We start from the raw sequence: 23647 nt of genomic DNA on the forward strand, positions 1-23647 counted from the left end.
TATATATATATATATATATATATATATATATATATATATATATATATTTTTATTGTGCTTTAGGTGAAAGTTTAGAGAGCAAATAAGTTTCTAATTTAACAGTACACAATTGTTTTATGACATTGGTTGCCAACCCTGTATATGTCAACACCCTCCCCTTTCTGGGATATTTTCTTGAAAATTTCACTGATTTTTCTCCCCTTTCTGGGAACTCTTTATTTGGATGTTGGACCTACTACACTAGTCCTCGAGTTTTCTTTTTCTCCCTCTTATTTCCATTTATTTGCCTTTTTGCTCTACTTCCTAGATTTTCTCAGGTTTATCTCCACCCCTTTTATTGAAATTTTCCTTATCTTTTCAACTTCTCTAAACTGTTATTCATCAGAATGTTTAATTTTTCTAAACTCTATCCTTATTTCATGGTTGCAATTTGTCTTATTTATCTCAGGGTATGTTTAATAATCTTTGTTGTTTCCAAGTTCCTTTTTTCCCATTTTTATTTTAGCCCCTGTCATATTAAGAGGTTTTCCTCAGGTTTTTGGTTTTCTGCTCATTCAAGAGCAAAAGATCCAAAAAATGATTGGAAATTCAGAGAATTTCCAGCATCACTGGTGTGTTCTCTTAGGCTACTCAGCTTCCTCAGAGGAGAGTCTTCCATTCTTCCAGGAGGATAAAGGTCTGCCTTTCAGTGTTCTGGGAGACTAGTGGTAGAGGCTGGGTGAGGAGAAGGATTCAGACTGTATATATTCACTCAATCCTTTGTTTTTAATACAGTGCCCCTCCTTCAACTCTGCTTGTGTTTCCCATTCCAGAGACCCTCTTACTATTTCTAGAGGATAAACCTCCTTTCTTTTACCTGGATAGGTATAGGATAGCTTTCACCAGTCTTCCTTATTTTAGTTCCTTCCCAACATTAAGGTGTGCTCTTAATCGTTTCCCCCGCCCCCTTACGTTGGGGGTGACTTAATTAGATTTCTATACCTAAAGAGAGACTAGGTGTGGTAAGCAGAATCATAAAACCAGTCACTGTCGAGTTGATTCCAACCCATGGCAACCCCACGTGTGTCAGCATAAAACTGCTCCATAGAGTTTTCAATGGCTGATTTTTTGGAATTAATTCGCCAGGATTCTGAGGTTCCCCTGGGTGGAGTCGAACTTTTGGTGCGTTAACTGTTTGTACCTCTGTGGGTGCTTTCCCTCCCACCCCCATATCCCAGTCCCGGAAATCTGTGAATGTTACTTTATATGGCACAAGGAACTTTGCAGGTAAGATTAAGAATCTTGAGATGGGGAGATTATCCTGGATTATCCAGGAGCGCCCAGTGTAATCAACAAGGGTCCTTATAAAGGGGAAGCAGAAGGGTCAGAGTCAGAGAAGGTGATGTGACCACAGAAGTACAGGTCCAACTGATGGTGGGGAACCGTGAACCAAGGAATGCAAGCAGCCTCTAGAAGCTGGAAAAGACAAGGAAATGAATTCTTTTCTAGAGCCTCCAAAAGGAACACAGCTTTGCCAGTTCATCTTGGACTTCTCACCTCTAATCCAAAAACCTGTTGCCGTCAAGTTGATTCCATCTCATAGAACTGCTACCCTAGGGTTTACAAGGAGCCGATGGTAGATTAGAACTGCCAACCTTTTGGTAAGCAGCCTGAGCTCTTAACCACTGGGCCACCAGGGCTCCCCTGCCATGATGAGTACTGTAATATTTGATGGCTAAGGATCTGAATTGTACCTTGTTATTCTAGACACTATGATTCTACACGTAGAGACATCAAAGCAGCTGCTGGAATCTGAGCTGACCAAAGCATGCATTCTGGAAGTAGTTTTTAATACAGTTCTCAAGTTCTTTTCTTAACCTATTTCTAAAACAATACAGAACGATTTGGAGGTGTGCGTAAGTGTTGTTACAGGCAGTTCCTGGATTACGAACAAGTCTGTTCCTAGATCCTGTCTTTAAGTCCAATTTGTACGTAAGCCAGAACAGTTACAGTTACGTACGGTTCATATTTAAAGTCAGTCAAATGTTTGTCTTAGTGTACAGTATATAGTGTACCTTTCTGTGCATAAAAAACATTAAACACTTCCAGATACACTAAAATATCTTTAACATAGTAATACAGTAGTATCAAAGTAGTGCCCATTTGTTGTTGTTATGTATTATTGTATGTACCTTGACTTTTTAATATAACAGGCTTTACTGGGGTTGGTTCATAACTACAAGTTGTACATAAGTCAGACATTTGTAACCCAGGGACTGCCTGTTTATCAAAATACATGCTGTCTTACATCATATGAGACTTCTTTGCATGTAGTACAGTATGCAGGTAGAAAGCAGTGGTTTATTAAAACTCATTGCCATTGAGTCTAATTTGACTTACAGTGATCCTACAGGACAGAGTGGAACTGCCTCATAGGGTTTCCAAGGAGCAGCTGGTAGATTTGAACTGCCAACCTTTTGGTTAGCAGCTGAGCTGTTAAGCAGTGCACCACCAGGGTTCCCCTTTAAATCTAGTGGTAGAGACTTTTTTCTTTTTTTTTATGTCGTGATGTTTTCTTTAGGGAAGGTCTTTTCCTCTGATAGGTAGTAACCACCAGGGGAAAATAACAGGCCATTGAGGAATGGAGTTAATAAACAGCAGTGTTTAATGTTCATACCTCTGTGTTTAACATGATTTTACTTAAATAATTTTGGGTTAAAAAAACAAGAAACCCCCAGAAAATAAGTTAAATGAGATAACTGAATTTTATTTACAACCATTTCCATTAAATACATCACATCTTAAGGACAGGTGATAACTTATCTAAAGGCTAAGCTCATTTTCTTCAGGCTGTGGGTAGAAGACTTCCCCGAAGTAGCAGTGACTTTGTTGATATGAATGATGATTGAAGCTTTCAAGGAAGGCAAGAATTGCTGCAGGAATTCTTTTCTTCTTTTTGAAAAATTTAAAATGTGAAGCAGGAATTTTATAGCTTCACATACTCCAAACTACCATTCACATACAAATAAAAGTGTGTCTTCTAGGGAGACACAGGCACAGTTAGTTTTTCAAATATTATAGCCCTGGAAACTTTTTATTTGGGAAATCTAAACTGAGACAACTGCTCAACTCAATAACTTCTGCCATTAATATGTACACTTCAACTGCCAAAAACTGTGACTTTCAATTTCTTGCAAAATGCACTATAGGACAAAGCTGTGTTATCAAGGAGAAAAAAAAATTGCATGCAGAATATACTTTATTAATAGTTTTTAAACAGATATTAGCCAATAAGCACATATGTATCAACAGTAGCAACTTTTATGCCTCTTTATCTTGTCTGATTATTCTGTATACTAAAAGTTATATAGTCTGTGTACTAAACAATCTGATTACATATTCTGTATGCTTGTTGTTGGCCAGTAGGCTAGAAGTTGCTAATTTTCATTCCTCTGCCACCAAGAAAAGCATGATTTGTTACTATGGAAAAGAAATTGAAATACTCAGGTACTTTTTAAAAAATACGTATATAAAAGGCCTGATTTTTCTCCCAGTAACAACTAAATGTTTGCTTTCTAAACTTCTTTTTTTTTTTAAGGGACGTTTACTAGAACGCCTTTGATGAACACTATTTTTCCCAGAAAAAAAAAATGCCACCATCTATATTATAATATTTTTGGGGATATATAATCCCCTATTTTTGATATCTTCAAGATTTTTTACATCATGAGGCATCATTATGATCTTACCTTATTGTTATCTAAAGGAGAACTAATCATTTTTATTTGCCTTATAAAAACAATTTTACTGGCTGAATATTTAATCTTGTTAATTTTGTCGTATTCTTCTTTTAGTCTAGTCTAATTCAAAAGGATCCTGATACTATGATGTAAAGCTCAGTTTTTCTAGTCCAAACAAGCTGTCAAGACCCATAAGCTATTTGGCTGATCAAGTTGGAGGCATTAACTTTTTTGTTCTGTACCTAAACTGTGTAGTTACACAGAATTTATCAAAACAGAATAAAGACGAAGTCATTTAAATGGATTACTAATGATTCTGACTTGTAAGTTAGGGAAGCTTCTTGCGTTTAACCTTAAAGCCCTTGAAGGTCCCCAGAGAAAGGAGATGAAGACAGTTTGACATGATCACTGCCAATTAGGTTATAGGTTCTATCCTATTTCCTTTCATCAGAATTGCTCTTAGAGCTAGATGTCATCATTAGCATGTTGTAGCCAATGATGTACAAGATATGTACAAGAACATATATGTAATCAGAGCTAGGCAAGTCTTTGGAGGTCCTTAACCAGGTTAAAATTAAAAAAAAAAAAGATTGGGAAAGAAGTCTAAACCAACATGTTACTCAGCTTTGAAGGTGAAACCAAGGATGGTTTCCATTGTAACAAACAGACAAATCTAAAGCTCATAAGCAGATTTTTTTTTTTAAGTCCACTAGATAGTATTACTAGCTATATAGGGAATTTGGAGCTATAGATTACGGATACATGTGTAAATTTCCCCATTCAAGACTAACTGCTTTACAAAGCGGTCCTGGGATTCAGCTGCTCCAGTGTTAGGAAAGCAGCCAGGCCCACCACAATTCAACCTCATTTCTCACTTAACTCTGTTCATTTGAAATATTACCCATTAATACTAATTTTCTGAAATATTATTTAGCAGATCACACCAGCACAATGGAACCTTCACTGCAGCTTTTGGCAGGTGAAAAAGTTTTTTTTTTTTTTTCTTACTGTACAGAATTTATAGATAGTATATGTGACCCCCCCTTCCCCATGAGAATTATGCATGTTATAGTTAGCCAGTCACATATCCAAATATATATGTACATACATATATATGCACAAATACGTTAAAATCATTTAAGAATTATATAAAATTGTACATTAACATGAAGAACCATAAAGAGTGCACTAAATGTAAGTACAGAGAAAATTCATGCAGAGACCGTCCAGTGAAGTACACAGCCTGTGAGATACATATGTTTGTTTTAAGTTTATTTTTTTATTTCCTGCAGGACAGTAACATACCTTTGCCTTCCTACAGACAAAATTTCTAAAAATTTGGACACTGCCCACTGCATTAAATTTAAAATGTTCCCTACATATATAAACCTAAGTGGCCTACATATATAGACAGTAAAAATAAGCAAAAAAAAAAAAACCCTCACAACACATTCGCTTTTTAATATATCAAAATGTTTCCAAGGCAACATTATTAAAATGATCACACCACAGTCCCTAATATAACAACAAGCCCTAACAGGAAGGTCTGGAGAGGGCAGAAAGGCTTCATCCAGTCAGTGGTTTAGGTGCTCTTCTTTTCTTCACCCAGTAAATTCACGGTAGCTTTCTTGGCTATTTAAGGAGGGAAAGAAAATCACATCAAACCTTTTTGCAGCACAGGCTCTGTGCCCAGTGTAGCTACTAGATCACAAAACTCGGATGATTCATATTCACGAAGCACACTGAGCTTTGTGGTCAGGGTTAAAAGGGTCTCTGGGAAGTGGTCAAGGTACCTCCCTCAGAGCACAAATTGTGAGTACTTGAGCAAAGAAGTTCTTAAAGGTCATCTAGTTTAAGCCCCTTGTAGTTACAGCATCGCCTAAGCTATCTGCCCACTGCCCTACTTTAAGCATCAAAAGAAACAGATTCCTTAGGCATATAGTGTTCTATATAACCAAGAAATTTTTGTCTGTATCTGGGTGCTGGCCTACTGTAAGATTTCACTATGTACCAATCTGCAATCCCAGAAATGATGGTATATGTATATGAATATTACTGTCTCACTATGCCACCATTTCCTCCTATGATGGGAAGTAAGAGTTTGCCACAGTTTTCAAGTTGGAAGCCATATGAAACAATACTATCATCAAGAAAATACTCTTAAATCTGAGGTGTCTAAACCTTCCCTTTCTTAATTACCACGTGGCTTGGAATGTGTTGTAAAAACCAGTGTGTCTTGTGATGGAAGGGGAGGAGGGCCTCCTGTGAGATGCCACAAAATGCAGCTGTTTCTGATGGAGCCCAGAGTCTCAGTGATGACAGCCAAGAATTCCATGTCTACCAACTGCCTGACAGCTGTTCTCCTCTCACTCAATTAAAAATACTGAACAAAGTTAACAAAGAAGAAATTGCAGCTTGTCTTAAATAAAAAAAATAGCCCTTTGTAAAATTTCACTTCCTAGTAATCCAGAAGCTTTGAGAAAAGTCTAAAATGTGCCAACATGTAAACTCCTCCTTATTTTAATCTCACATTCCTGTTTAGGAATGTATCATATAAAAGTAAGATTGGATTTTGGCATATTGGTATCTAAGAAGCTAAGAAATGCAGACAAACACCAATCCTTTTCAAACTCTTCCAAAAAACAGAAGAGGAAGGAACACTTCCTAATTCATTCTGTGAAGCCAGCATTACCCTGATTATCAAAGCAAGATGAAACACCAAAAGAAACAAAAACCACAGACCAACATCCCTTATGAATGTAGATGCAAAACTCTTCAACAAAATACTACCAAAACTAATCCAACAGCATTTTAAAAGGATTATTATACCATGCCCAAGTGGGATTTATCCCAGGAATCTAAGAGTAGTTCAACACTAGAAAAATCACTCAAATCGAACTAGGAAAAGAAACACATCATCATCTCAATTGACACAGAAAAGGCATTTGACAAAATCCAACAGGCTTTCATAATAAAAACAATTAAGAAGCTAAGAATAGAAGGGCACTTCCTCCACATGATAAAGAACATGTATGAAAAAACCACAACTAACGTCACACTCGATGGTGAAAGACTAAAAGCTTTCCCATTAATATCAGGAACAAGAGTAAGATGCCCCCTTTCACCACTGCTGTTTAATGTTGTATTGGAAGTTCTAGCCAGAGCGAGTGGGGGTGGGGGGGAGAAAAGGCATCCAAAATGGAAACAAAGAAGAAAAATTATATCTATTTACAGATGATATGATTCTATTATAGAAAGCCCGAAAAGAATCAAGAAAGCTACTAGAACTAATTCTGCATATTTGCAGTATACAGAGTAAACATACAAAAGTCAATTAGTCACGTTTCTAAAAATCAGCAATGAGTAATCCAAAAAGGAAATTAAGAAAGCAATTCCATTTACAATAGCATCTACAGGAATAAAATACTTAGAGATAAATATAACCCCCAAAAAACAATTTGTACACTGGAAGCTAAAACATTACAGAAAGAAATTAAAGACCTAAGTAAAGAGACATGTTCATGTATTGGAATACAATATTGTTAAGATGACAATATCCAAAGTTATCCTGATTCAGTGCAGTCCCTCTCAAAATCCCAAAGCATGTTTTGCGAAAATGGAAAAGTCACTCCTCAAATCCATATAGAATTGCAGGAAGTCCCAAATCGACAAAACGATCTTGCAAACTTAGTACAGAGCTACAGTAATTAAAACTGTGCAGCTGGCGTGAGAACAGACATACAGACCTAAGGAACAGAACTGAAAGTCCAGGAATAAACCCATACATCTGTGGTTAACTGATTTTTTACAAGGGTGCCAAGTCCGGTGGGGAAGAATCGTCTCTTCAATAAATGGTGCTGGGACAATTGGATTTCTACATGTAAAAAAATGAAGTTGGATCCCCATCTTACACCATATAGAAAAATTAGCTCAAAATGGATCAATGACATAAATATAAAAGCTAAAATGATTAAACTCTTGGTACAAAAATACAGGAGTAAATCTTTATAGTCTTGGATTTGGCAGTGGATTTCCAGACACCCAAAACAGGCCCATAAAAGAATAAATAAATAAATTGGACTTTATAAAAATTAAAAACGTTTATGCATCAAAGGACACTATGAAGAAAGTGAATACAACCCACAGAATGGTGCAGTGGTTAAGCATACGGCTGCTAATGGAAAGGTTGGTGGTTGGAACCCACAGCCGCTCTGCAGAAGAAGGATGTGCCAGTTGGCTTCCATAAAGATTTCAGCCTGGAAACCCTATGGGGCAGTTCTACTCTGTCCTACAGGGTCGGTATGAATCAGAACTGACTCGACGGCAGTGGGTTTGGTTTTGGTACCTGGTAAGGGTTTAATTTTCAGAATATATAAAGAATTCCTACAATTCAACAAACAACCCAATTTTAAAAATGGGCAAAGGACTTGAATAGACATTCTCCATAGACTATATACAAATGACAATAAACACATGAAAAGATGTTCCTCATTTTCCACATCAACAAATCACTAGTCATTAAAAAACCCATTCTGGAAACAGTGGTGATAGGGTTTCACAACATACCAAACCCATTGCTGTTGAGTTGATTCCAAGTCATAGGTCCTCCCACCACAACATAGTGAATGTAATTAATGCCACTGAATGGTACACTTAAAAATGGTTAAAATGGCATATTTTATGTCACTAGAATAAAAAAAAATAAAAAAATATCTTTTACCACAATAAATAAAAGATTAAAAAACAAAAGAAACTGCCAATTCCAGAGTGAAAGGATATGAAGGCTACAAGTTAGAAAACACTTAAAATCTTAGAAAAACTTATTAAGACTAGATCTGTGTGCCCAGCAATAAGACTCCAGTGGGGAAGAGATGTCTGTGAGTGAGAAACGGGGTGAACACCTCACCACTAGATGTCAGTGCTGCTGGAGGACTGTCTTGGCAGGGATTCTGTTTCCCCAGTGATCAGGTCCCCTCTCATCCCCCACAGTTACCATAGAGCTCTAAAAGATCCCCTATTCCATGCCCATCTCCCACTTTTCTCCAATTTCTAAAACCCTTATGTCCTCTGGAACTCAACACCCATCATCATCAGCAAAGTCTCCTTTATTCTCCCTCATCCATTTCTCCAAATCTGGCTGTCCTGAGGACATTCTTTCCCCTGTAGCCCTCTCAAGTAGTAGCTTTTTTTCCTCCATGACCCTAGTACCACTGGGTCTGGAGGTCTGGTGGGTGTTGTCTTTGTTCTTCATTGTCACTTTCAGAATCTCATGTCAACATATTATGTCTCTACTAGCCTTCCTTTTTTCCATTCGTTTCTGACCCTTGGGCTACTCCCTCATTTCTTCAAGATTTTAGCTTCTAACATACTTACAGTTAACTCTCTAACACCATTCCTATTTTAATTATTGGTGATTTCACTATCCATATAGAGATAAATGATTGTTCCAGTACTCTGACCTCTTAGTTCTTCCCCTCCAATAACCTTTATATTCTATACTACCTACTCCATCCTAACACAGCCACTCACTCACACAATCCTTGTCATTTCCAATAACTGCAATCTTGCCATAATCTCAATGGCAAACATGCCACTCTTGGGCCACCATTTCTTTGCAGCTCACTCCCTTTACCACCCTGATCCAGAGTTCCTCATCCAACATGGTTTTATAATCCATTGATCCTACCACCACCTTTTTTCACTGTTCCTCGTTTCCAATATGTCCTCACTTCCCTCTTTACCCAGTTTAAGTTCCATAGTCAAACATTAAAACCACTCCCTAGTCCCACTCAGTTTGTAGTTCATGCTTAACAAAATCACAACCTTGACACAACTTTCTGCCTGTTCTACAGCTGCATCCATGTACCTGAATGTGGATGGAGAAAAATACGATCACACCAACTGGATTCACTTTAAATTCATAAACCCAGACCTCAAGTGAGCTCTTAATGCAGCCTGGTGATCACATGATACTGTCCTAGTCCATCCACTCTTCCACTGTCCTAGACCACAGGCCAGCAAACTACAGCAACATTCATCTCTGTATTGTCCATGGCTGCTTGCGTACTACAATGACATAGCTGAATGGTTGCAACAAAAATTATAGCCCACAAAACCTAGAATATTTATTATCTGGTCCTTTACTGAAAAATTTTACCAACTCCTATCCTAGACAACTATTTCATATCTTCTCTTTCCATCCATCACTTCCTTCTCCATCTTCCTCTCAGCTGACCTTCTTTCCTACTTTACAAGAAGTTTGAAGCAATCAGAAAATCACTTCTATGAGGTCCTACCATCACATATATCCACCTGCCATCACCTCTACTCATAAATCCTGATTTCTTTCCTGTCAGTATAGACAAACTATTCCTGTAGCCATGACCAATTCCTCTGTACACTAGATCCTGTCTGCTCAGGCTTACTTGAGGACGGAACTCAAGCAACTCACCCTCTCACATGTATCATCATTTTTTGCTCTCTAATGGTTCATTCCCATTAATTTTCAAGCATACTTTGCATTTCCTACCTTAAAAAAATAATAATTCTCAGGACCTCAGTTCATTTTTCCATTCTTCTGCTCCCCGTTGTAGGAAGTTCTCAGTAGTTGTCTATATTCACTAATGCCTTTCCTCCCAGTCTCTCAAATCTATTCCAGTTAGGATTTTGCTCCCACCACTCCACAAAATGTTTTGTCAAGGTCACTAGTGCCTTCCACATTGCTAAATCCAGTGGTTACTTCTCAGTCTTTATTATCTTGACCTGTCTGCAGCATGTGACAGTTGATAACTCCCTCTCTCTTTGAAACCTCCTTCCTTTAGCCCCAAGGATACCACATAATCATGATTTTCTAATTACCTCAACTGGCCACTTCTAGCAGTCTGCTTTGCTTATTTCTTTTCATCTCCCTAATCTCTAAATTAATCATATGGGGCAGTTCTACCCTGTCCTATAGGGTCGTTATTGGAGGCTGCAAGGGCTCAGTCCTCAGACCTCTCTTTTCTACCTACACTCACTTTCCCAGTGATCTCATCCAGTCTCATACTTAATATACCACCTATAAGTTGATGACTCCCAACTTTATATCCCCGGTCCAGACCTGTCTCTTGAACTCTAGATGCCTATATTCAGCTGGCTATCTGACTGCTCCATATAGGTATCTAACAGACATCTCAAACTTACCGTGTTCCTCCCCTTCCCCTCTAAACCTGTTCTACCCAGTCTTCCTCAGCTTAATGGCAATTCTGTCCTCCCATTTGTTCAGGCTAAAAGGCTTGGCCTCCTAGACTCCTCTCTCTCATACTCCACAACTGATCCATAAGCAAATCCTTTTGGTTCTGCCTTCAAAACATATCAAAAATCCAGTGACTTCTCAGCTCCTACTGCTACCACTATGAACATTAAATGTTGCATGAAAGAAGAATCTTAGAAAAAGTAAAGGGCAACAACTAATGCCTGGGAAAGAAATCCCTGAGTAGCCTTGGCAGCTAGCTAAGGAAAGCTAACAGGACAAGAACAGGAAGCCTGCTATTTGGGCCTAGTATATCACATCTCCTTTCACAGGCTGAACCAAGCTCTCCCTGCGTCCTACCTTCTTTAGCGATGGTATCTGCAGTCTCTTTGGCTTTGTCTTTCAGATCCTTCATCACACTGTCTACCTGGTACTCATGTTTCAGGAAGAACGGACGGATGATGCGCTTGTAGAGCAGTTCAGCCCCATTAGAGGGGCTCGGTGCCATGCACCACAACAGGAAGCCACACTGCAAATGAGAATCAGCATTAATAATGGGAGAAAAGTGAGCACCCTGAGAATACACACCATCTACCACCACTCCAGGGATGATCATTGCCTCTATTATTTTCTCCAATGGCATGCCTAGTGTTTTCTGTAGGCTACAGGCCTTTTCTTAGATGGGAAAAAAAAGTGAAATATATATATGGAGTCCCTGGGTGGTGCAGTTAACACACATGGTTGCTAACTAAAAATTGGAGGTTTGAGTCCACCAGAGGTGCCTTGGAAAAAACGCCGGACAGTCTACTTCTGAAAAATCAGCTAGTGAAAACCCTGTGGAACACAGTTCTACTCTGACACACATAGGGTCACCATTAGCCAGAATCAACTCCACAGCTAGTTTTTGGTTTACGGAATAGCTGAGACTGAAAAAAGAAGGTAGAATACAAAAGGCCCACCAGCTTAACTACGTTCCTAACTTGGACCCCTTTTTAGTTTATAGCTGTAAGAGGCTTTTATTAATTGTAACTCTTAAAAATCAATTGTAGGGGAGGGAAGGAGAGGAATTCACTAACTAGATAGTAGACAAGAATCACCTTAGGTGAAGGGAAGAACAACACAATAGAGGGGAAGTCAGCACAACTGAACTAACAGGTAAGAAGTTTCTTGAACACAACCAGACACTTCAAGGGACAGAGTAGCAGGGGCTGGGGTATGGGGATCATGGTTTTGGGGGACATCTAGGTCAACTGGCATAACAAAGTTTACTAAGAAAATGTTCTGCATGCCACTTTGGCGAGTGGCATCTGGGGTCTTAAAAGCATGCCAGTGGCCATCTAAGATGCATCAATTGGTCCCAACCCACTTGGAGCAAAGGAGAATAAAGAACACCAAAAACACAAGGAAAACCTTAGCCCAAGAGACAAAAGGGCCACATAAACCAGAGACTCCATCAGCCTGAGACCAGAAGAACTAGATGGTGCCTGGCTACCACCCATAACTGCCCTGACAGGGAACATAACAGAGAGTCCCTGATGGAGCAGGAGAAAAGTGTGGAGCAGAACTCAAATTCACGTAAAAAGATCAGACTTAATGAACTGACTGAGACTGGAGGAACCTCCGAAGCCATGGCTCCCAGATGCTCTGTTAACCCAGAACTAAAACCATTCCCAAGGCCCACTCAGACAAAGATTAGATTGGACTATAAAACAATGCTTGTGAGGAGTGTGTTTCTTAGTTCAAGCAGATACACGAGACCAAATGGGCGGCTCCTGTTCAGAGGCAGGATGAAAAGGCAGGAAGGGACAAGAGCTGGTTGGATGAACTCAGGAAACCCAGGACAGAAAGGGGGAGTGTTCTGTCACATTATAGGGATGCAACTAGTGTCACATAACAATATGTGTATAAATTTTTGTATGAGAAATGAGCTGTAAGCATTTGCATAAATTTAGCACAATAAATAAAAAGCAAAAAAAAAAAAAGCATTAATACTTACCTGCATGTATAACGCACTGTACAGATAAGCCTAAAATCTGTAAAACTAGTTCTCAGTAAGTTCATCTTGGTAAGTTTGTCACATTTACTCATTCTGTTACAGAAACGATACCTGGCTATTCTTGAGTTATTCCTTTAGCAGAATCTTAGTTATTGATAGATTTTTAGCCTTCAAGGAAATCTTTACAGTCAGCTACTCATTGTCTTTTACCTTGAATGCAGATATTATTCCTAACTTTTTCTTATGGCTCTCTTTTGCCATTGAAATTAAAAAAGAAATTTGGTGAGAATTCTGCCTTTATTAACTTAAAAGCAAGAATTGCAACACTATGTCTAAAATTTTGTTGCTGAGCATTCAACTAGTAAGTACCAACTCAGCACTTCAACATATCTAGGCAGTTAAATCCTCCATAAAATAAAAGCAAAAAAGGATATTCAGAGTGATATGCTCATTCCCTAGGAAGTCCAATAAACAACATTCTAAGTATCTTTGTTTAAAAGACTCTAACCATATCGTGCTCCACACAGATTGAGTCTATAAAAAACTGTAGTCACTTCCTGGGATTCTAAATCTTCATTTTCTACAAATTCTCTTTAAGTAAAAACTTTTCAACTTATTATGCCTTAAATTTAGGTCTATAGTCTTGGTCCTTGTTATTCCAAACCAAGGAATTTATTCAAATAATCAAGTAGCTCCAATGCCTTTCTATGATACAGCTTTCAAGTTTGCTCTAGAGATGCAAAGCTGTTAAGGGGCTTACACTAATAACAGAGAATTGGGCCTAAAATGCACATATTTGTGCCCAGAACTTCATTCCATTAGCACCATGTTGGCTCTGAGAAACTTGTATTACACTGTGAACTTGTGTTAACTCAAAATACAAATCGCAACAGCATGAAAAAAAAAAGTACTCAGGAATAAATTTAAACAAGAAGGTAAAAGACTTGTACACGGAAAGCTATAAAACATATTGAAAGAAACTAGAGAAGACCTGAATAAATGGAAGGACATCCCATGTTCATAGACCGGAAGGATCAATATAGTTAAGATGTCAGTGCTCCCCAAAGCAATCTATAAATTCAACACAATCCCTACCAATATTCCAACATCCTTTTTTGCAGAAATGGAAAAGCCAATCTTCATATGGGAGGTGGCACAAGACCCTGAACACCAAAGCAATCTTGAAGAATAAAGTGGGACTCATACTTCTTGTCTTTAAAAACATACTATAAAGCTATAGTAATCCAGCAATGTTCAAGCAAAACTATGTTAGAAAACACCATAAAATACTCATAAGTAGAATCAGTGACTGTAACAGCTACAAAGAAAAATTATCTCTATATTCCCAAAAGGTTGAGAATTTCTGGATTAGCGGAACTACGTAGCCTCTTTTCCAAATGCAGAGCACTTAACCCAAAGCAATCCATTGTCACGATCTCCAAGTTATGATTTTAATCCAGCCCTCCTTTCACTCCTCCCACCTTAGATATCTGACAGACTCCAAAGCTCGTTTACTGGGCTCAGTTCCTAGAAAAGGGGATGTTCAGAGTTAGGAAAGCAAAGGAAGGGAAAGGATGGCAGTAAGAAATAGAAGAGCAAAATTCAGACTAGCCATCTAGTGGTCTCAATACACATGTGCAATAATGCTATATACATGAATATGTGGGTCCAAACCCTAGTGGCGTAGCAGGTAAGTGCTATGGCTGCTAACCAAAAGGCCAGCAGTTTGAATCCACCAGGCACTCCTTGGGAATTCTATGGGGCAGTTCTACTCTGTTCTGTAGGGTCCACTATGAGTTGGAGTTGACTCAATGACAACGGGTTTGGTTTGGTTCAGGTGGGACAAACAGTTTTGCAGTCGACTGGTAACCAAAAGGTTGGTGGTTCGAACCCACCTAGCGGCTCCACAGAAGAAAAGACCTGACAATCTGCTTCCGTAAAGATTCTGCACCGCCAGGGGTCCTGCTTCCATAAAGATTACAGCCAAGGAAACCTTATGGAGCAGTTCTATCTGTAACACATGGGTTGTCATGAGTTGAAACTCACTCCATGGCAAAAGATGACAACATTAATGAATATGCAACCACCTAAAAACTCAGCCCTTGCAGATATACAGTGGTAGAATAAGGCTTCAGTTAAAGGTCCAGGCCCTGAAATGGAGTCAGTTCCCTGAGATACCCTCAGTATGTGTGGTTAGTTCCATGTGTACTAGTCTCTTCTGGCTCGAGCAGCTGTGGCTATCCTAGTAAGCAATAGAAATTACCAGAGAGAACTCTGGCTTTCTGTGCTACACAACTGCATTAACCCTAAATAGAGAACTGAAAAAAAAAAAAAATGAACCCATTGCCACTGAGTCGATTTTAACTCATAGCGACCCTATAGGACAGAGTAGAACTACCTCATATGGTTTCCAAGGAATGGCTGGTGTATTTGAACTGCTGACCTTTTGGTTAGCAGCCTGAGCTCTTAACCACTGTGCCACCAGGGCTCCAGAATGGAGAACTAGGTGACTATAGTTTTTACTGGCTTTAGCTTTCATTTCCTCTGCTTAATGCCAGTTAATTGCAAGCAACCTTTGCAGGCCATTTCTCTGGCTAACATTTCCCCCGTAAGTCCTTTTTGTTCCTGTTTTTTAATTGTGGTAAAAATATATGTTAGAAAACATTTGGCCTTTGGTTTTTAATATCCAAACTTAATACAGTGATTTTTCAGTGGTTTCTTACATAGGAAATACCAATACATACATACCCAAAATTCAGTATATTTTTAATAAAATGATGTGCAGGGCAAGTCTTGAGTTAACATTCTTGATAGAATATCAAAATCCCATGTAGATCAGGCAGCTAACAGATACATGAGAAAATGCTCTCGATCATTGGCCATTAGAGAAATGCAAATTAAAACTACAATGAGATTCCATCTCACTCCAACAAGGCTGGCATTAACCTAAAAAACACAATAAATGTTGAAAAGGCAGCAGAGAGATTGGAACTCTTATACACTGCTGGTGGGAATGTAAAATGGTACAACCACTTTGGAAATCTATCGGGTGTTTTCTTAAAAAGTTAGAAACAGAACTACCATACAACCCAGAAATCCCACTTCTCGGAATATACCCTAGAGAAATAAGAGCCTTCACACGAACAGATATATGCACACCCATGTTTACTGCAGCACTGTTTACAATAGCAAAAAGCTGGAAGCAACCAAGGTGTCCATCAACGGATAAATGGTTAAATAAATTATGGTATATTCACACAATGGAATACTACGCATCGATAAAGCACAGTGACAAATCTGTGAAACATTTCATAAGATGGAGGAACCTGGAAGGCATTATGCTGAGTGAAATTAGATGCAAAAGGACAAATATTGTATAAGACCACTATTATAAGATCTTGAGAAATAGTATAAACTGAGAAGAACACATTCTTTTGTGGTTACGAGACGGGGGAGTGAGGGAGGGTGGGAGAGGGTTATTTACTGATTAGTAAGTAGATGAGAACTACTTTAGGTGAAGGGAAGGACAATACTCAATACACGGAAGGTCAGCTCAACTGGACTGGACCAAAAGCAAAGAAGTTTCCGGGATAAACTGAATGCTTCGAAGGTCAGTGGAGCAAGGGTGGGGGTTTGAGGACTATGGCTTAAGGGGACTTCTAAGTCAATTGGCAAAATAAATTCTATTATGAAAGCATTCTGCATCCCACTTTGAAGTGTGGCGTCTGGGGTGTGACGTCTGGGGTCTTAAATGCTAACAAGCGGCCATCTAAGATGCATGAATTGGTCTCAACCCACCTGGGTCAAAGGAGAATGAAGAACACCAAGGTCACACGATAACTATGAGCCCAAGAGACAGAAAGGGCCACATGAACTAGAGACTTATATCATCCTGAGACCAGAAGAACTAGATGGTGCCTGGCCACAACCAATGACTACCTTGACAGGGAGCACAATGGAGAACCCTTGAGGGAGCAGGAGAACAGTGGGATGCAGACCCCAAATTCTCATAAAAAGACCAGACTTAATGGTCTGACTGAGACTAGAAGAATCCCGGCGGTCATGGACCCGAAACCTTCTGTTGGCCCAGGACAGGAACCATTCCCGAGGACATCTCATCAGACGTGGAAGGGACTGGACAATGGGTTGGAGAGAGATGCTGATGAAGGGTGAGCTACTTGTATCAGGTGGACACTTGAGACTGTGTTGGCATCTCCTGTCTGGAGGGGAGATGGGAGGGTAGAGAGGGTTAGAAACTGGCAAAACGGTCACGAAAGGAGAAACTGGAAGGAGGGAGCAGGCTGACTCATTAGGGGGAGAGTAAATGGGAGTATGCTATAAGGTGTATATAAGCTTATATGTGACAAACTGACTTGATTTGTAAACGTTCACTTAAAGCACAATAAAAATTATTTAAAAAAAAAAGTAAGCATGACAACTAAAAAAAAAAAATCCCATGTAGACATTTTATAGAGCATGCAGAGTGTCAAAGGGAGTGTGCTGTGCATTACTGCATACAAAACAATAGTTTTTTTTACCAACGACATTAAGTATTTTGAGAGCAGAGAGGTTTTTTTTTTTTCTGTGTTTTGTTTAATATTTAGGAAACTGGTTGGAAATTCTAGATTGAAACATAACGCATTTTAATTTTTCCCATTTAAAATAGTGTAAAATAAGCTTTTGGTGGTTAATACTCTGAATAGAATTTCTGATTTTCAGGAGTGGATTATCAATAGAGAAACAGATGACCATGCTATCATAATGATAAGTATCAAGATGAAGTGGGAATCACTCACTGGATTCAGAATCAGGAGAGCTGGAGTCTACTTTTATGACTTTAGGCAAGTGAGGCTTAACCTAAGAGTCAATTTTCTTTTCTGCAGGATTTTACGAAAGTCAAAAACTAGTGTTCTTAAAGAAAGTAAGCAAATACACAAGATAGTAGTAGTAGTACCAAGTCCTAAAGTTCTTAACTGTTGTTGAAAATCCCTGAAATATTATCTGCCTATGCAAATACCAACCCTTCAGCTATACAGGCGAGCAGATTATCTCTTCTGGGTGAAACCAGGCAAGACTACCAGCCAGGACAGAGTCAAATGTCTACCTTTTTGTAACTCTCTGATGTGATTACTTTGTAGGCTATACTCCAGACTGTTTAATTCCATTCTTTCAGATACCCACAGGCTATTGTCTTGAGACAGTAAAATAATTACTACTCCCTAACTACATTCTTAGCCTTTTCAAATTCTCAAATGAAATAATATTCTTGTATTAAATATAAAGTTAATTACTGTTCAACTCTCAAGGTGATATTCAGCTTCCAGCTTTTACAACTCCCTCTTCTTAATCTACTTAACTGTATAACCCAGGAATACCCTGAGTTTGTTAAAGTCACCCACACAGATCTAGGTGTCCTTTTGACCATGCTGTCCTCAAAGTGCCAGCTGTTGACACTCCCAAGGGCAGGCACAAGCCCACTCTCATCTGTAATTCAAAGAGCCTATGTTATTTTAGCTGGACTCTTGGCACTATTAGCACTATTAGCATTGAATCCTTAAATTACAAATAAAATCAGGCCAGATAATGCTATCTGATTTTAATGCTGTGGTCACTGGATTTCCCCCCAGAAGAGGTATTTCCAAGGTAGGGATATGCTCATGATGCACAGTTAGGGTACTATCCTGGTCAGAACTGAGAGTTAATGCTAGAAAAAAACAGATTTCAACAGGGACATCCTGATCATGCTGCAATGACTTGATCAGAAATAAGATGGACTAAATTTAAATTTAAAACAGACTTCAGGATTCACAAATAAAAGCTAAAAACAGAACATGTTAAAGGGAAGATCTCCCTATCTTTTTTGCCTCCTACAGAGATTAAGAAGAGAAACGTTCTCTGTCAATGAGTGACACAGCACAGGTGACACAGTCTGGCTCAGGACTTAAGGCTGCCAGATTTTACTCAACCTTGTTCTAAAAATAAATCCTGGAAAATGGTTTAAATAGGGATAAAGATGGAGTACAAACATATGCATTGCTGAATTATTTATAACAGCAAGACAGATGTCCTAAATATCTATCAATTGGGGAATATGTAAATTACTACCTATAATAGATTAGTCAGCTGTGTCAAAGAGTAGTAAAGAACATGAAAAAATACAAGTTATGTTAATTGAAAAGAGAGATACAGAATAATATCTAGTCTCAAGCATACATCTGTGATTAAACACGATATATATACAGTTCTGTGTGTATTTATATATAGACTAATACATTTTCACATTAAAAAAATAGGAAGACTACCCTAAAATGTTAATAGTGGTAGGATTACAAATGTCATCTGCTTCCAACACACACACACCCCCACCCACCCACCCACCCTAGCATGTAAACAGTATGAGGGCAGGGACTTTGTTTTATTCACCACAGAATCCCCAGTACCGAACAGACTCTGACACATAGAAGTGCTAAATAAGTATTTGCCGAGTGAAGAAATGAGTATATACTACTTTTATGTTATAAATTAAATTTAAAACCCTCCTGCTCATTGAACATTCACTATTTCTAGTTCAATACATTGTGTGTTATCTTCTAACCAACCTCTGATGCCTAATCATTGGTTCCTCTTATTTTCCTCCATTCTTATAGGCTGTGCTTAAGAAAAACTGGAAAAAAGGCTGCCAGTAATTAATCCTGTAAAAGATAATGTCCTTATTTACAGGTCTCTCTTTCACACTCCTACACAGTCAGTGTGTGGTTGTTGCAGTGGCACAGGTAGGATGTATGCTAGTCCTTCAAATGGGACACCCTCTAAAACTTCTCCTGCAGGCTGTGTAATTCAGAGGCTCTTTCTCAATCTGTTCACTGAAGCTGCTGAGAATATACCAGTAATACAGGAAGAAAGCACGATGACTGACAGCATTGTCAATTTTTAACCATCTCCAGGTATATTATCTATTTGGAACATAAACAGTAAATTCACTGCCCCGTTTTTGACAATACCATGATGCCGCTTAACTGGGGATTACTAATGGATGCACATTCATTTTACTATTAGAGAAGAAAACCTGCTGCAAAGCAAGTTTTTTTTAACATACTCCAAAACCAAATATAAATGATTCAGTCAGTGATTATCTCTTATTTTACATCTTTTCTCTACCTCTTGTGGCCTCCATTAGCAGAAGTGATCAGGAGCAGGTTAGAAGACAAACTTGCTCATGTTCTAGAAGTTTGAGGTCAGATGTAAGTAAAAGTGGTTCTTCTGCTGACTGGGTATTGCAGCAGCAGGTGAGACCAGGGCAAAAGCAGACTTTCTTCTCTTTGGACACTGCACTATGATGTCACTACCATTAGACGAGTCTTATGACTCCAAAATTATCTGAGGCTTAAAATAGGTCATGCTCAAATTAAAGATTATAAAAATATTTTCATAAATGCTAAATGTGAACAACAACAAAAATCCAGCAATCTCTGGATTCTTCCAACAGACAAATTTTCTTCCATTTGCTTTAAAAGGAAAATTCTTCAGCTATCTTACGAGACATTCTGTGTTGATGTCATTCAAATGAAAAAGATCTATAATGAGCATGTTTTCATTTAATTTTTTAAAACTTATTTAGCATGTCTTTTTTTAACCATGAATTGTATAACACTGTATGTAATGATCTACTTTTTATAATTAATGTGTTATATAGAACTTTCTATGTCAATACATGAGTCTGTTTCACCCCATTTAAATATATAGATGTACTATTAACCATTTACCTATTAATGGACACTTCAGTTTATAATTTTTAGTTATAACAAAAAATGCTGCAATGAGTATTCTTATACATGTGTGAATATTTCCTTAGACTACTCAGAAATAGGATTGCTACGGCCTCATTTTTTAATTTGACAAGAAATCATCAAAGGGCCCCTTAAAAATGCTATTCTCATTTATACCACTACTAACATCCATTTGGAAACCCTGGTGGCGTAGTAGTTAAGAGGTATAGTTGCTAACCAAAAGGTCAGCAGTTCGAATCCACCAGGCACTCCTTGGAAACCACATGGGGCAGTTCTGCTGTGTCCTATAGGGTTGCTATGAGTTGGAATCAACTCGACCGGTGTAGGTTTTTTTTCTTTAACATCCAATTATCCATACATTCACCAATACCAGATATTATTAATCTTTAAAATGTCTGCCAATTTAATGAGCAAAATATGGGATTTCACTGTTCTAATCCACATTTCTCAGATTACTAGTGAGATGTTTACTGGTCGCTTGTATGTTTCTCTTCTGTGAAATGTCTATAACTTTTGCCCATTTTTCTGTTTTTTTATTTACTTGTAGAAATTTTTATATATTCTAGGTATTAATTCCTTATCTGGTATAAATGTTGTAAATATATTCTCCTGGTCTGTCACTGGAAACCCTGGTGGTGTAGTGGTTAAGAGCTATGTCTGCAGTTCGAATCCACCAAGTGCTCCTTGGAAACTCTATGAGGCAGTTCTACTCTGAACTATACAGTCACTGTAAGTCAGAATCAACTCAACGGCAATGGGGTTTTTGGTTCTGGTCAGACATTATTTTAACTTTGTTTATGCTAGTTATTGTCACATAGAAGTTTAGTTTTTTAATTTTATTTAGTCAAAGTTATCGAATCTTTTTCTTTGTGAATTTTGCAGTCTTTCTTGTTTTCATACCTCTAAGTTAAAAGGCATTCTCCTATATTTTTTTCTAAAACAGAAGTTTTGGCATAGAAGTCCTGTCCTTGTGAAGCGCTGAGGAAAACAAGTGGGGACTAACTAACCTCAGACAGTTACTTCCCCACCCCTCCTACTCTAACCCCTGTAGCCGTGAATTATAAGCTAGAAGCATCTCCTAATAATGCTTTGAGGAAGGGGGAACAAAGGCTGGAGTCTTGACCTGAGGAGCTGTTTTGTGGGTGAAGAGTGATTAACTATGACTCCTCCTCTGCCTGGGGCTCCCCAGCTCCTACCCTGAGCTTATTAGGACATGGGCTGGGGTGTGACCTTCCTCAATTCCAGTGTCTGACAAGTACCTGATACCCTGAGGGAAATGAGTTAACAGGTCAAAATAACAAGGTACCTGAAGAGAACAACCATTTCAAAAGAAAAACAATCAACTACAGATTCTGTCACAAGCAGAAATATTAGAACTAACTGACCAAATCAGCTAGCTAACCGTACCAAAAGAAGTTTGAGAAAATATTAGCAGTATAAAACAAGAACAAGAAAACACAGGAAAGAGCCCAGGGAAAATATTAGATGAAAACAGTTGAAATAAATAATATAATATATGGCATTAATAGCAGAATGGATATAATATAAACAAGGAACAAAACTGAAATTTGGGAGATCAGATTGAGTAAATCTCCCAGGAAGAAGAAAAGTATAAATAAGTAGATTAAAACAAACAATGAAAAAAAAAAAAAAACCCTAAGACCAAATAAAACTAAAAAATATATCCATAACCTAAATACCCTGAATTAAAAGATACTATCAACGTGACTATTTCCCTTTGGTCAACGTGACGGTGGCTAGAGTGAAGGACACCAAAGAATGATCTGGTGTCCTACATTTCTTTAGATACAAATTTTAAAAACAAAATAAATATAAAGTAGGACAAAGTGAAATAATAAGGATGCCAGAAATATATAAAATATATACAGAATATATAAAACCAATTATTAGTTCCAGGGGAAATAAAAACTGCAAGAATACTACATGTACACTGTATGGCCCAACTGTGAATGGTATTTACAAGTTATAATAATGTGGGCAGTGAATAGTTACCAAACCAAAATTATGATATAGATGCATTAGGAGGAGGGAGGCATGGGAAGGCTGCATATGTGTGGCACGGATGAGGGTGGAAAGAGAGCAACATCCTTGTCTTCCAGTGGGAATCAAGAGCTAATGCCTAGAACAGAAAAATCAAAAGGTGGCCAAACAAGCATATTAGAGCCAGGGGTAAATGACAAAATAATCTGCCATAAATGAGTGACAGTAGTTGCTTTTTAAGAAGCGGGTAAGTGAGGCAGGGATGCAGAATTGCTGTTTTTCTTCCAAAATCTTACAGAACTATTTGAGTCTTTAAACTGTGCCGCATGTAACTTAAAAAAAAACCAAAAAGTAAGATGGGAAAGAAGAGAACCCTGAATTCACAGGGTCTGAACACATCACCCCATCCAGCTTGTCCAGCTTGAAAGTCTGGCTCTGTGAACCTCAGGCATTATTTGCATCATATGCAGCTAACTGGAACCATGGAAAATGCTTGAGGAATCAAGTGAAGACAGCTTGTTCCATTTAGGGAAAAAGAACCACTCTACCTTCTAAAAGGTAGGAGCTTTTTCATCCTCACCGCTGGTGCAAGTCAGGATTTGATAGAGGTCCCATTAGGAATGAGTTTTAACTTCCCACTCCCTTTCCCCACATGTTGGTAACTAAGGCTAATCCTCAGCCAAACACAAAGTGTGGCAGGGCTGACCTCTGACTATTACACCTGTCAAAGTCATTAAAATAACTTCCTCAGAGAGCTCATGTCACATCTCTTTTCTCCGAACCTATGTAAGAAATAAGTATTTCTTCTTCCAGAAACAATGACTCCTGCTGACCCCTGTTAATATTTAATGGCTGCCAAAATTCGGAATGCTTCCACATCGAATGTAGACAATACTGGATAAAGATTGGGTAT

General features: G+C 38.3%; 1 protein-coding gene and 1 long non-coding RNA gene across 2 annotated transcripts in view; one reads left to right on the forward strand and one right to left on the reverse strand.

Annotated features, from left to right (window-relative positions):
* The first annotated feature begins 36 nt into the window (after window positions 1–36).
* LOC135228498 (uncharacterized) lies at window positions 37–5157 on the forward strand. The gene is made up of 2 exons (XR_010319067.1): window positions 37–1640; window positions 1747–5157. It is a non-coding gene; the product is annotated as an uncharacterized LOC135228498 (long non-coding RNA).
* The window catches only part of REEP5 (receptor accessory protein 5), a 49345-nt gene continuing 30380 nt past the window's right edge, over window positions 4683–23647 (reverse strand). Inside the window, exons 4-5 of the mRNA XM_003405012.4 lie at window positions 11311–11479; window positions 4683–5351 (exon numbers count right to left, since the gene is read on the reverse strand). Of these exons, the coding sequence (XP_003405060.1) occupies window positions 5302–5351; window positions 11311–11479 (219 nt within the window). The 3' untranslated portion in view covers window positions 4683–5301. The remainder of the gene's footprint in view (window positions 5352–11310; window positions 11480–23647) is intronic.

This window comes from Loxodonta africana, chromosome 2, assembly GCF_030014295.1.
Source record: "Loxodonta africana isolate mLoxAfr1 chromosome 2, mLoxAfr1.hap2, whole genome shotgun sequence".
Classification (NCBI taxonomy): Eukaryota; Metazoa; Chordata; class Mammalia; order Proboscidea; family Elephantidae; genus Loxodonta; species Loxodonta africana.